Source organism: Tachyglossus aculeatus, unplaced genomic scaffold (genome assembly GCF_015852505.1).
Source record: "Tachyglossus aculeatus isolate mTacAcu1 unplaced genomic scaffold, mTacAcu1.pri scaffold_116_arrow_ctg1, whole genome shotgun sequence".
NCBI classification, from domain to species: Eukaryota; Metazoa; Chordata; class Mammalia; order Monotremata; family Tachyglossidae; genus Tachyglossus; species Tachyglossus aculeatus.
Window position 1 is genome coordinate 1,708,135 of NW_024044848.1, and position 13,414 is coordinate 1,721,548.

Here is a 13,414-nt window from a genome sequence, read left to right on the forward strand (position 1 = left end):
AAAGGGGGTAAATATGTGGAAAATTACTCCCAAATGTATTTTATGTTCTGTAATTCTGATTTATGGTCTATTGTGTGGTCAGAGGAAGGCTGGGGGAAGAGGCGTGGCCAGGAATCAGGGAACCAATTTGGGGATCTTCTATGTTACTAAGAAGCACAATTTTTTGTTTCGTTTGTTTTTCTTGTGAACCTTTCACCTTGTCATTGTTAGGTACATGAATACCCAGCCTGTGTGCATGTGTATGTGTGTTTGTGTGTAGGTGGGTTTGTGTGTGCTGTTGTGTGATGGGGATTTGAAGAGATTTCTATGTGTGAGTCATGTATAGGGGTGCTTTGTTCCCTGCAGTCAAGCTGTGATTATTTAATTCCCTAGCAGGCTTTGTTCTGTCTTATAACGTTGATAGGCCATAGTGTGGTGGGAAAATTAGGGTTCAATAACGATAAACATTAACAAGTGATGATAAAATGAAATACTTTCTTATCATTCCTTTGCAGAATTTGTATTATTCGCTAACTTCACGACTTCCCCACTCTCCTGAACTTGCTTCTACCCACAGAAAACTTAGACTCCATACATTCCACAGTCACTTCTTTGATCCAGGACTAAACAAGCTACCCAACCTCATGCTCACAAATGCTTGTAGGCAAGATCTGAACTCTGAAAACATTGCTACTGATTTCTTTCCTGAAAGAGAAAACACATTTTGGACCCAGATATTACAGTCCTTACACTGTTAAAAAAAAGCACTAACACGAATGAAGGAAGGCAATCAGTCACACATGACTGAATTCATTCTTTTGCGTTTCTCAAATCTCCATGAATTTCAGGTCTACCTGTTTATGATTTTCCTTGTGATATACCTAATAGTCTTGATAGTAAACTCCCTCTTAGTGCTGGTCTCCGTAGTTGATTCTGCCCTTCAAACCCCCAGGTACTTTTTCCTCAGGAGCCTGTCCCTGATGGATATAGGTGGAACTACTGTCATCATCCCCAAAATGATCACCAATTTCCTGTCCAAGAATCAAAGTATTTCCTTTGGTGGCTGTGCAACCCAGATGTATTTCTCCTTCTTTTTCGGGGCCTCGGAATGTTGGATCCTGACAACAATGGCTTATGACAGACATGCAGCCATCCGTGCCCCGCTCCACTATTCTCTCATTATGAACTGGAGGCTCTGTCTGCAGCTGGCCCTGGCTTCCTGGCTATCAGGGATTCCCGTGGCAACAGTACAGATTACAATGATGTTTACACTGCCCTTCTGTGGGCCTAATGTACTTAACCATTTCTTCTGTGATAGCCCTCCTCTCTTAGAGCTGGTGTGCACAGACACTTTTGCATTTGAAGTGTATTGTGTAACTGGGACTGTTATCGTCCTGATGCTCCCCTTTGGATTGATAATTATGTCTTACATCCACATCCTCATCACCATCCTGAAGATGTCCTCTGCCAAGGGCCGTCACAAAGCCTTCTCCACCTGCTCATCCCAGCTCATTGTAGTCTTGCTGTTCTTTGGGTCTGCGAGTCTGACCTATTTCCGAGTCAAATCCTCCTACACTACTGAGAGCAAGAAGGTGCTTTCTCTCAGTCTTCTCTCCCATGCTAAATCCCCTGATCTACAGTCTTAAGAAGCAAGAGGTGAAAGGGGCCCTGAAAGGAATTCTGGGTAAAAAAGATATTTTCCCAGTATCTGGGAAGCTCTGATTTTAGAAGGTGACTTTTTCTGTTAAGATGTCAAGAAGTTAGTGGCTTTGCTTATTCACTGTGACCTAGCTTATTACCATCTTTATTATTTGCTAAGGGCTTGAAAGACTATGGAAGAGTAAATCAGTTCTCAGAGCCAAGATGACCAACACCTGTACAAACCCAGAAGGCAGAAGGCTAGCAAGAGATGAGATGATGCTGAGACCAGGACACTCGTAAAACTGGGCATTTTATCAATAAATGGCATTTACTGAGGGCTTGAGGTGTATAGAACATGAGGCCAAAATTTGGTAGGATTTAAAAATTAATGAAATATCTCAATGTTCTATTGATTTATTTAAAATGTATGGAGAACGGATCAGAAAAATATGCTGTAGGAGTTCTTCGGATCTGAATATTGGGTTGATTATTCATCCATCAGACAAGTTTGTCTGCTCTTGATCCACTCCTGCTACTAGCAACCCTACCCTCATTTGCATTTAAACAGATGCTGGCATGTCTCAAAATCCAATTACCAGGTCTGAGTTTTGTAGCAAAGCCATAAGTGAAGTAACATCTAATAATTTTCAGCACTCAACAAAATGCAAAGCAGGTACTCGTCTCGTTCAAAAAGAAAAAAATCCATCCCTTTGAATAGAAACACCTAGAGATCAACTGTTTTTTCCGTTCCTTTTATCAGTCATTTTTAAATGACATTTGTTAAGTGTTTATTATGAGCAAGACTCCATACTAAGCACTGAGGCATATACAAGCTATTCAATTTGACCACAGTCCACGTTCCACATGAGGATAACAGTCTTAAACACCATTTCACAGATGTGGTAACCGAAGCACAGAGAAGTGAAAGTGACTTGCCCAAGTTCGCACGGCAGAAAATTCACAGAACTGGTTTTACAATCCAGATCCTTCTAATTCCTAGGCCCATGGGCTATCCAGGAGGTCACATTGCTTTTCAAATCAGTTTATTAGATCCAGTTGTGCCTATCATGTTTTGGATGAGGTTACCAAATAGTAGATTAAAATATGGCTGCTCGGCAGAAAGACTCAGCGTCCTCGAGGTGGTCTCTGTCCTCAGTGATGGTTGACGGACTGAACCAGTCTGTGGCCTCTCATTGGAGAGAACTCATCATCATTGGATGGTTCTCTGTCCTGGAAGATATTAGGTGATCGTGCTAGTTTGAGGCTTCTTGGAGGTGGAGGTACTAAGGATTTGGTAAAAAAAAATCCATGAGTTACAAGGTAGCCCTGAAGCTACCTTGTTCAGGAGACTGAAAACAGACTTCGCTGATGACCAGGTAAATAATTGTTTGGAAAAAGAGTGACACTGACTGGACATGAAGCTTAGATTTTTTATAACCTGACTATCTTGTATTTTCCCCAGCACTTAGTACAGTTACCTGGCAAACAGGAAGTGCTTAACAAATATTATTAAAAAATCAGAAAGTAGCTTTATAACCATGCTCAGTTATTCAAGATGGATGGGATGTCTCAGGTTTATAAATTATCATCAACTACAACATGTACATTCCCTTCAACTTTAACCCCATGTTGCACAAATCTGAAGTAGTAACTCCTCATTCTCTATTTCTGGGCAGCATCCCCTCAGTTTTGTATCATCAATGATTTTGAATTACCTATGCTAATACTCAATTTAGAGTAGACTATTTTTCACTTCTTTGATTGAACCTGAAAGTATTAAAACACTAAAACATTGCAAGAAAAAAACTAAACCAAAGAGAAATACACACCAAGTGAAAACAAACAGAACAAAACAAACACAGTAGAATACTATGGCTATAGGTATGGCCTCTTGGTGGCTCAAAGTTGTGAACACACAGTGACCACTAGAGCTTCAGCAGACAGTGCAGGCTGCCCAGTGATCAAAAGCCATCATACTGTCACTGTTGTGTTGCAAAACAGGATGGGATTGCAGGCCTGGGATGATATCAAGGGGCATAGCTCAGAGATGATATTCTTTGCCCATTACTATTCCTCCTGTGTCTCTGTTACAAAGGCAGGTTGAGCTTTCCTTTCATGTTACCCTATTCCAGATTTGTATTCCCATGAATACTCAATGAGTGCTATAGTTCATTGCATTGTGATGTGCTGTACAGTCTTGGCTTGCTGATTTCTAATTCTTGCTTACCTGTAGTTCTCCTGTAATTCTCCAGGATCTGGCTGAGGAAGATCTCATTTTTGAGGAAGAGAAATCTAGGTTTCATGATGCAGACAGGTGTACTAGAGGGAGTCCCTTTTTCCTGACAGGCATTAAAGAGGGATGAGTCTTGGCCCACGTGACAGTTTTTGGGACAGCTTGAGGCTAGTTAAAAAACCAAATAATATTTGAGGGGACTAGGCCTCCAGTTTCTCAATTGATCCGTTTATTTAGGAAATATTTACTGCCATTGGTAACTATAAATATTATAGAAAATTTTCACAAGGACTCGCAGTACTTTTTCTTTCTGTTGTCAGTACAAATTTTTTATCTCCATGGCAAAAACAATAATTTTTAATGCTTCCGGGTCTAAATATTAAGACAGGATAATTCCAGGACACTGAGCTGTTTATGCACTTAAAAAATGTAGGGGTGTGTGTGTGTGTGTGTTTGTGTGTGTGTGTGTGTGTGTGTGTGTGTGTGTTTTCTCCCACCAAAAAAGTCTAAAATTGTAAACTTGCATATTTGAGCCTCATTCTGAGACAAGGGCTGAGAGAAGTACAGATCAGGGTCGTCTCTGGTGGCCGTCGTAGTTTAGGTGTTTGCACTACCTGTAATTTCCCATTGATTATCACTGACAACCCTAAAATCTGCTGTTCATTCACTGCACCCATTAACATAATGATAGCTCCCTGTGTAATACTTGCACATACAGAGGTTTGATTTTAGGTGATTGGCTCACTTCCTGACTCATTTTTGAATTATATTAAGGAAATTGTCTTTCTGGTAAATGCATTTGTTAATGAAGAAAATAGTTCCTTATTTTCAGAAATAGGAATATAGGTCATTATGAGCTGTATCCTTAAATTAAGGGTACTTGCTGCCCTGCCAAAATATTCAAAACATACTTCAACTACTACTGCATAAAACATTGTTGTTAACATGGGTCATCTCTGTAGGTAGAAAATGAAGAATGGTGTTTTTCTGCAAGTCAAGATTTCCTCATCTTGATCTAATTATTTGCCCTATTATGTAGGTGTTCAGGTATGACGAATAAGTGTTTTAAATAAGGAATTAGTATTGTGTTCAGACAGAATTTCTGGGATATGTTGGTCTTGGAAGGATATGTAAAGGTTTTTCTGATTTGAAATTTTTCCTGTAAAGGCGATGTTATCTCCTGTAAAGAGAGAGAGAGAGAGAGAGAGAGAGAGAGAGAGAGAGAGAGAGAGAGAGATATTTCAGCCACAAAGTAAACACACAAGAAATAACGATTGTTTGAACACAATACATTCAAGAGCTGCACAAAATTGACCCAAAATTCCTTCATCTTCTGGAACACCTAGGATGTTGACCTCTGTGTGCCTGCAAGTACCTGAGCTGTATAAACATGCTTAAGCTGTATAAATATACTTCTACTCCCTTTAGCATAGGATCAGAATCCCTCAGCTTGAAACACAAAAGCTGCTCGATTTTGGTCACCATTTACATCGTTCTAACTGGCTGGATGTAGCACAATGGGCAGAAAGAATAGCTAAACCTCTCAATCAGTTTCATGGACCACAAACTGTCATGTGTGGCCAAGGTTGTTATATTGTCGACTATTTTTCAATGGCTAGACCTTGAGGTTTGCTTTGATTAGTTTCTAAAGCTGAAACTACAGCTGAAGCTGAAATTTGTTTCTAGAGCTGAAGCTAGGTCCTGTTGGCTTACTGTGTGCAGAGCACTGTACTAAGTGCTTGAGAGAGTAAAGTACCACTGAGTTGGTGGAAAGAGTTGTCTGCCTATGAGTACATTAGGCACCATGACCAAATTAATACTAATTTGAACTTTTAAACTCTATTAAGTGGAGTCTGCAAATGAGCTTGGTGTCCTGCAGTGTTCTGTTTATTTTTTGACTGTTTCCACTAATTCCACCAACGTATTTTCTACCCACAAAAGCAAAACCAGGCACTGCAGTACTGAATTTTTAAGCATGCTGGTATGTAGGTAGTTGAGTGATAAGGAGCATGATTATCTGAAATTGTAATGAGAAATGGTGATTTTCTTTCAAGGGCAAAGATATTCTCCCCTCCCAGAAAAATCAGCATTACATAAAACCTAATTTGGAGGCAGATTTTAGGGAGAATATGAGTAACTCAACATGTCCAAGACAGAACTCCTTGTCTTCCCTCCCAAACCCTGCCCTCTCCCTGACTTTCCCATCACTGTTGACGGCACTACCATCCTTCCGTCTCACGAGCCCGCAACCTCGGTGTCATCCTCTACTCCACTCGCTCATTCACCCCTCACATCAAAGCCGTCACTAAAACCTGCCAGTCTCAGCTCTGCAATATTGCCAAGATCCGCCCTTTCCTCTCCATCCAAACCACTGCCCTGCTCGTTCAAGCACTCATCCTATCCCGTCTGGACTACTGTATCAGCCTCCTCTCCGATCTCCCATCCTCTTGTCTCTCCCCACTTCAATCCATACTTCACACCACTGCCCGGATTGTCTTTGACCAGAAACGCTCTGGGCATGTTACTCCCCTCCTCAAAAATCTCCAGTGGCTACCAATCAACCTACGCATCAGGCAGAAACTCCTCACCCTAGTCTTCAAGGCTCTCCATCACCTCACCCACTCCTACCTCACCTCCCTTCTCTCCTTCTACAGCCCACCCCGCACCATCTGCTCCTCTGCCGCTAATCTCCTCACTGTGCCTCGTTCTCGCCTTTCCCGCCGTCAACCCCCGGCCCATTTCATCCCCCTGGCCTGGCAAGCCCACCCTCCCCACATCCGCCAAGCTAGCTCTCTTCCTCCCTTCCAGGCCCTACTGAGAGCTCACCTCTTCCAGGAGGCCTTCCCAGACTGAGCCCCCTCCTTCCTCTCCCCCTCCCCCCTCCATCCCCCACACCCTACCTCCTTCCCTTCCCCACAGCACCTGTATATATGTATATATGTTTGTACGTATTTATTACTCTATGTATTTATTTATTTTACTTGTACATATCTATTCTATTTATTTTATTTTGTTAATATGTTTTGTTTTATTCTCTGTGTCCCCCTTCTAGACTGTGAGCCCACTGTTGGGTAGGACCATCTCTTTATGCTGCCAACTTGTACTTCCCAAGCGCTTAGTACAGTGCTCTGCACACAGTAAGCGCTCAATAAATACAATTGATTGATTAACTTCACTAGAAATAGCTTTCTTGCATAGTTTAATTTTTTGGATTTCGAATATTTGTCTCTTGTTTGGTACTTGTCACATGCTGGTAATGCCCAAGAACTTGAATAAGATTATCACTGATCTTGCCCTTTGTTATTCTGTGATATCAATATGATCTCTCTCTCAGTGAAATAAGGGTGCATTTTTAAACTACTTCCTTGACATTTTGCAAGGCATGTAAATATATCAGTCAAAAGGGAATTAAGATTTTTTAGTGTCACTCAAAATGCTTACCATTCTTGTTGCTTTGTGAAATCATGAGCTAGCGATTTGGAGTTCATGTAATGGTCTGAAGTTTATCTACAGAAAGAGACTTTTTTCCCCTAAACATAAACATAACATGCTAAACATAAACATAAACATGCTAGGGATTTTTTCCCCCTTCGGTTTACTTTACCCAAGGCTTCTATCTTTCTCCTGAGCTGAAACTTGCCAGTTCTGACAGAATGTTCTCAACCTAAATGTGTTTTGACAACCAGCCTTTGCTTTCCTTTGACTTTGGGTGACATTTGCTCCCTGAAAAATGATCATCCACCTCCCAAATTCAAGGCTCCTGAAGCCAGAGCACTATCAAAAACTTGTAGTAGGGCTGTGGAATTCCCACAGAGGCTGATAATTTGCTTCCTGTGAAATCTTCCTGACATTTTTACCTTCCTTGTCAGCTCAAGTGAGGAGGGGCAGTGGAAAATTGCGACTTCATGGCCCCTCTCCTTGGCCCCCTTCCTATTTTATATACATGTATCAAGCAATGGTATTCAGTGAGAACTTACTGTATGAAGAACACTGTACTAAGTGCTTAGGAAAGTACAGTAAAATAGAGGGCTTTTTAAAAATGGTATGTGGTTTCCTCCCCACTGCTTTCAAACATGCCCATGTCTCTCTTATCCTAAAAAAAACCTTCCCTTCACTCCGATGGCTCCCTCCAGTTACTGCCCCATCTTCCACCTACAATTCCTCCCCAGACTCCCTCAGCGCATTAATCTATATCCATTGTTTCAAGTTTCTCTTCCGCAATTCTCTCCTTGACCCCCTCTAATCTGGCTTCTGTACCCTTACTTCACAGAAACTGCCCTCTCAAAGATCACCAATGATCTCCTTCATGCGAGATTCAACGGCCTCTACTCCATACTAATTTTCCTCCACCGCTCAGCTGCCTTCAACCACCCCCTTCTCCTGGAAACATTACCCTATCTCGGCTTCACTGACACTGTTATCTCCTGGTTCTCCTTCTAGCTCTCTGGTCACTCAGTCTCAATCTCATGGGCTCCTCCTCTACTTCGGACCCCCTAACTGCGGATGTCCCTCAAGGTTCAGTTCTGGGTCCCTTTCTATTCTCCATTTGCACCCATAACCTTGGATAATTCATTCACTCCCATGGCTTCCACTACCACCTTCATGCAGATGATACCCAAATTTACATCTCTGCCCTGATCTCGCTCCCTCTCTGCAGTCTCCCATATCCTCATGGCTTCAGGATATCTCTACTTGAATATCTTGCTGTCACTTCAAACTTAACATTTCAAAAACAGAACTCCTTATCTTCCCACTCAAATCCTGTCCTCCCCCTGACCCTCCTATCTCTGTAGATGGCACCTCCATCATTCCTGTGTCTAGATCCAAAATAACAAGCCCTATCAAAAATAAATAATTTAGAGTGAAAAGTGCAATGTCAGGGGAAATTTGCCAGTTGGGATTTGAATATTCACGTTTGAGAACCATCTATCATTCATTCATTCGATTGTATTTATTGAGCACTTACTGTGTGCAGAACACTGTACTAAATGCTCTGCTGTGCACTGTACTGTTCTCACTAGGGTTAATTTGTGAAATGAACCTGAGATGGAAAGAATTTCAAGCTTTTAGATATTTTCAATTATTTTTACTTCTAAATCAAGTAAGTTATTTTCCACTCTTATAAAGTGAAGTTGTAAAGTCCTCCAGGAGTCATGATACCCTATTGTCAGGAATTGCTGCTTACCTAGATGTTACATATGGGGAATGGGCTGGATGGATTGGTCCCTGAAGGCAGAGGTTAATCTCTGAGTAGCCTCTTTAGATGATGTTGCAAACCCACCCACAACCAATTGCTAGAACACCTCTGTCTCCTGCTCCCTAAGCATTAATGGCTTTTTGGTGAGGCTCCCAGACTCAATTAAACCTAGACCAGAATTAGAGAAGCAGTATGGCACATAGATAGATAGAACACAGGCCTGGGAGTCAGAAGGTCATGGGTTCTAATTCTGACTCTGCCACCTGTCTGTTTTGTGACCTTGGGTAAGTCACGTGGCTTAGGGGCAAGAGCATGGGCTTGGGAGTCAGAAGACCTGGGTTCTAATTCTGGTTCTTTCACTTGTCTGCTGTGTGACCTTGGGCATGTCACTTACTTCTCTGTGCCTCATTTACCTCATCTGTAAAATGGTGATTTACATTCCCCTTCTGTTCTCGATCTACACACACTCCCTTGGTGACCTCAATCGCTCCCACGGCTTCAACTAGCATCTCTACGCTGATGACACCCAGATCTACATCTCTGCCCCTGCTCTCTCCCCTTCTCTCCAGGCTCGCATCTCCTCCTGCCTTCAGGACATCTCCATCTGGATGTCTGCCCGCCACCTAAAGCTCAACATGTCGAAGACTGAACTCCTTGTCTTCCCTCCCAAACCTTGCCCTCTCCCTGACTTTCCCATCTCTGTTGACAGCACTACCATCCTTCCCGTCTCACAAGCCCACAACCTTGGTGTCATACTCGACTCCGCTCTCTCATTCACCCCTCACATCCAAGCCGTCACCAAAACCTGCCGGTCTCAGCTCCGCAATATTGCCAAGATCCGCCCTTTCCTCTCCATCCATACCGCTACCCTGCTCATTCAAACTCTCATCCTATCCCGTCTGGACTACTGCATCAGCCTTCTCTCGGATCTCCCATCCTCGTGTCTCTCCCCACTTCAATCCATACTTCATGCTGCTGCCCGGATTGTCTTTGTCCAGAAACGCTCTGGGCATATTACTCCCCTCCTCAAAAATCTCCAGTGGCTACCAATCAATCTGTGCATCAGGCAGAAACTCCTCACCCTGGGCTTCAAGGCTCTCCATCACCTCGCCCCCTCCTACCTCACCTCCCTTCTCTCCTTCTACAGCCCACCCCACACCCTTCCGCTCCTCTGCTGCTAATCTCCTCACCATACCTCGTTCTCGCCTGTCCCGCCATCGACCCCAGGCCCACGTCCTCCCCCGGGCCTGGAATGCCCTCCCTCTGCCCATCTGCCAAGCTAGCTCTCTTCCTCCCTTCAAGGCCCTATTGAGAGCTCACCTCCTCCAGGAGGCCTTCCCAGACTGAGCCCCTTCCTTCCTCTCCCCCTCGTCCCCCTCTCCATCCCCCCATCTTACCTCCTTCCCTTCCCCACAGCACCTGTATATATGTATATATGTTTGTACATATTTATTACTCTATTTATTGATTGATTGATTTTACTTGTACATATCTATTCTATTTATTTTATTTTGTTAGTATGTTTGGTTTTGTTCTCTGTCTCCCCCTTTAGACTGTGAGCCCACTGTTGGGTAGGGACTGTCTCTTTTGATGCCAATTTGTACTTCCCAAGCATTTAGTACAGTGCTCTGCACACAGTAAGCGCTCAATACATACGATTGATGATGATGATGATGATGATGATGATGATGATGATGATTTAAAGTGTGAGCCACACGTAGGACAACCTGATTACCCTGTGTCTACCCCAGAGTTTGGAACAGTGCTTGGCATGTAGTAAGCACTTAACAAATACCATAACTATTATCCCCTTTCCCTGGGCCTCAGTTACCTCACCTGTAAAATGAGGATTTATGTCTATGAGTCCCACATTGGACAGGGACTGCATCCAACTCAATTTGCTTGTATCCACCCGAGCTCTTAGTACAGTGCACAACACATAGTAATCCCTTAACAAATACCGTCATAAGTAATATTATTCTTGTTTCCAAGCTGTCATCTCATGGACTTTTGTGTGCTGATCAAAGTTTCTCCCAGACTACAATAACAGACATAATAACAATCATTGTTGTATTTAAGTGCTTACTATGTTCCAAGCACTGAGGTAGGTAGAAGATAATCAGGTTGGACACAGTCCCTGTCCCTTGTAGGGCATGTGAGGTACCTGAGACACAAAGAGGTTAAGTGATTTGCCCAGGGTCACATAGTAGACAAGTTGTGGAGCTGGAGTTAGAACCCACGTTCTCTATCCACAAGGCCACACTGCTTCTAACATCCCAAGCAAGTTCAGAAACCTCCCCTGCCTATTGTGGGGTGAAGCAGCTGTCAAACTCCAGTTAAACCCATGCCCCAAATTCATATAAAACGCACCAGCAGCCTTCAGATTCTTAGTAAAACTAACCAGGGGGCCTAATTAATCAAATCCCCTTCCCCCAAAATCCACACTGGGGCCTAATTAAAATGATTTCAGATGTCCTGCCTCCTTCTCTCTCCATCACAACTTCTCTCCCTCTTTCCCTCCCCCACCCTCTAGCCTGGCCTCATAAGGGAAGGCAGTCCCAGCCAGGGGAAGGCTTAGGCAGTGTATTGGAGCACATATGTATATATCTGTAATTTATTTAACTATTGATCTACTTATAATAATGTTTGTCTCCCCCTCTGGACTATGAGCTCCTTGTGGGCAGTAATGTGTCTGTTGGTATATTGTACTCTCCCAAGTGTTTTACTTTGCTTTGCACACAGTGCTTTGAACACACTAAGCACTCAATAAATACTATTGAATGAGTGAATGAATAATAAGTCTGTAACCTTGGCATTACCCTAGACTCCTCGCTCTCATTCAGCCCATATAATCAGTCCATCACTAAAGCCTATTGGTTCGACCTTCACAATATTGCTGTTATATTGTATCCTCCCTAGTGTGTAGTATATTGCTCTGCACATAGTAAGCACTCAATAAATACGATCGACTGACTGACCTAAGCTCTTACTATGTTCCAGGCACTGTACTAAGTTCTGGGGTAGATACAAGCTAATTAGGTTGGACACAGTTCATGCCCCACATGTTGCTCACAGTCTTCATCCCCCTTTTACAGATGAGGTACGTAAGACCCAGAGAATAATAATAATAATGATTATAGTACTTGTTAAGCACTTATTATGTGCCAGTCATTGTACTACGGACTGGAGTAAGTACAAAATGATCAGGTTGGGCACTGTCCCTGGCTCACAGAGGGCTCACAGTCTTAATCCCTATTTTACAGATTAAGTAACTGAGGCCCAGAGAAGTGAGGTGACTTGCCCAAGTTCACACAGCAGGCAAGTGGCAGAGCTGGGATTAAAACCCAGGTCCTTCTGACTTCCAGGCCCACGTGCTATCCATTATGCAATGCTGCTTCTTTGTTAGGGATGATTCCTGCTCTCAAGGATGTACAACTGGAAAGAGCCAGAATCAGTGTAACTAAATGAAAAGAAAATGATGTGAGGAGTCAAGGGATCTGGCTTCTAATACTGCCACTGACAGTGGTCTGTTGTGTGACCTGGGGCAAACCAGTTAACGTCTCTGAACTTCAGTTTCATCATCTCTAAAATGGGGAGTTCTCCCTCTTGCTTAGACTGTGAGCCCCATGTGGCACAGGGACCCTGTCCAACCTCAGAAAGTTATATCTCCCCCAGAGCTTAGAACAATACTTGACATATAGTAAGCTCTTAGCAAAAGCTATTTTCTTTGAAAGACAGCCCTCACTGTCTTGGTAGCTCTTTCCCAGGACCTGTTCAGTCCTCTATTCATGGCAGATGCTCAATCCACACAGTTAACTGACAGTTGCTCCTACTCAATTAGGCACAGTGTTTCCTGTGTGTTGACCTTCAAAGTGCTGCATTTTTAGGTGAACAGGGTTGGTCAAACCATCAGTGTTATTTAATGAGTGCTCACTATGTGCAGAGCACTGTACTAAGTACTCAGGAGAATAAAATATATTAAAGTTGGTAAATGCAATCCCTGCCTACGAGGTGCTAACATTTTACAGTATTTTCTACATTTTCTGTCTGAGTTTTCCCTTCCGTGCCTTGAGTACTTTTTGGATGAGTAGAATTGTTGTCTTCATAGATTGTGACTAGAGCAGAAATTGGCTTTTGGTAGGGGCAGAACACTGAAAATGTGCAGTTATGATTTACTAGGGATGACAAAAAGAAAACAAGCAAACCCCTTAGCCCGAAACCACCTATTTTGTAGAACCTCAGAGAGCAAGTTCTCCCTCAACTGAATCGGGAGAGATACAATGAACATTTAAAAAACAAAGAGGGGAAGGAAGCACAAGATGTTTATTTTCTAACCTTCAATCAATCAACTATATTTATTGGGC

The 13,414-nt window shown here is 42.9% G+C and overlaps 1 protein-coding gene across 1 annotated transcript; it reads left to right on the forward strand.

The window, feature by feature from the left end:
• The first annotated feature begins 755 nt into the window (after window positions 1-755).
• Window positions 756-1,625, forward strand: LOC119922665 (olfactory receptor 10A5-like). The gene has a single exon (XM_038742368.1). The coding sequence runs from the start codon at window positions 756-758 to the stop codon at window positions 1,623-1,625; it is 870 nt and encodes a 289-aa protein (XP_038598296.1).
• The last annotated feature ends 11,789 nt before the right edge of the window (window positions 1,626-13,414 follow it).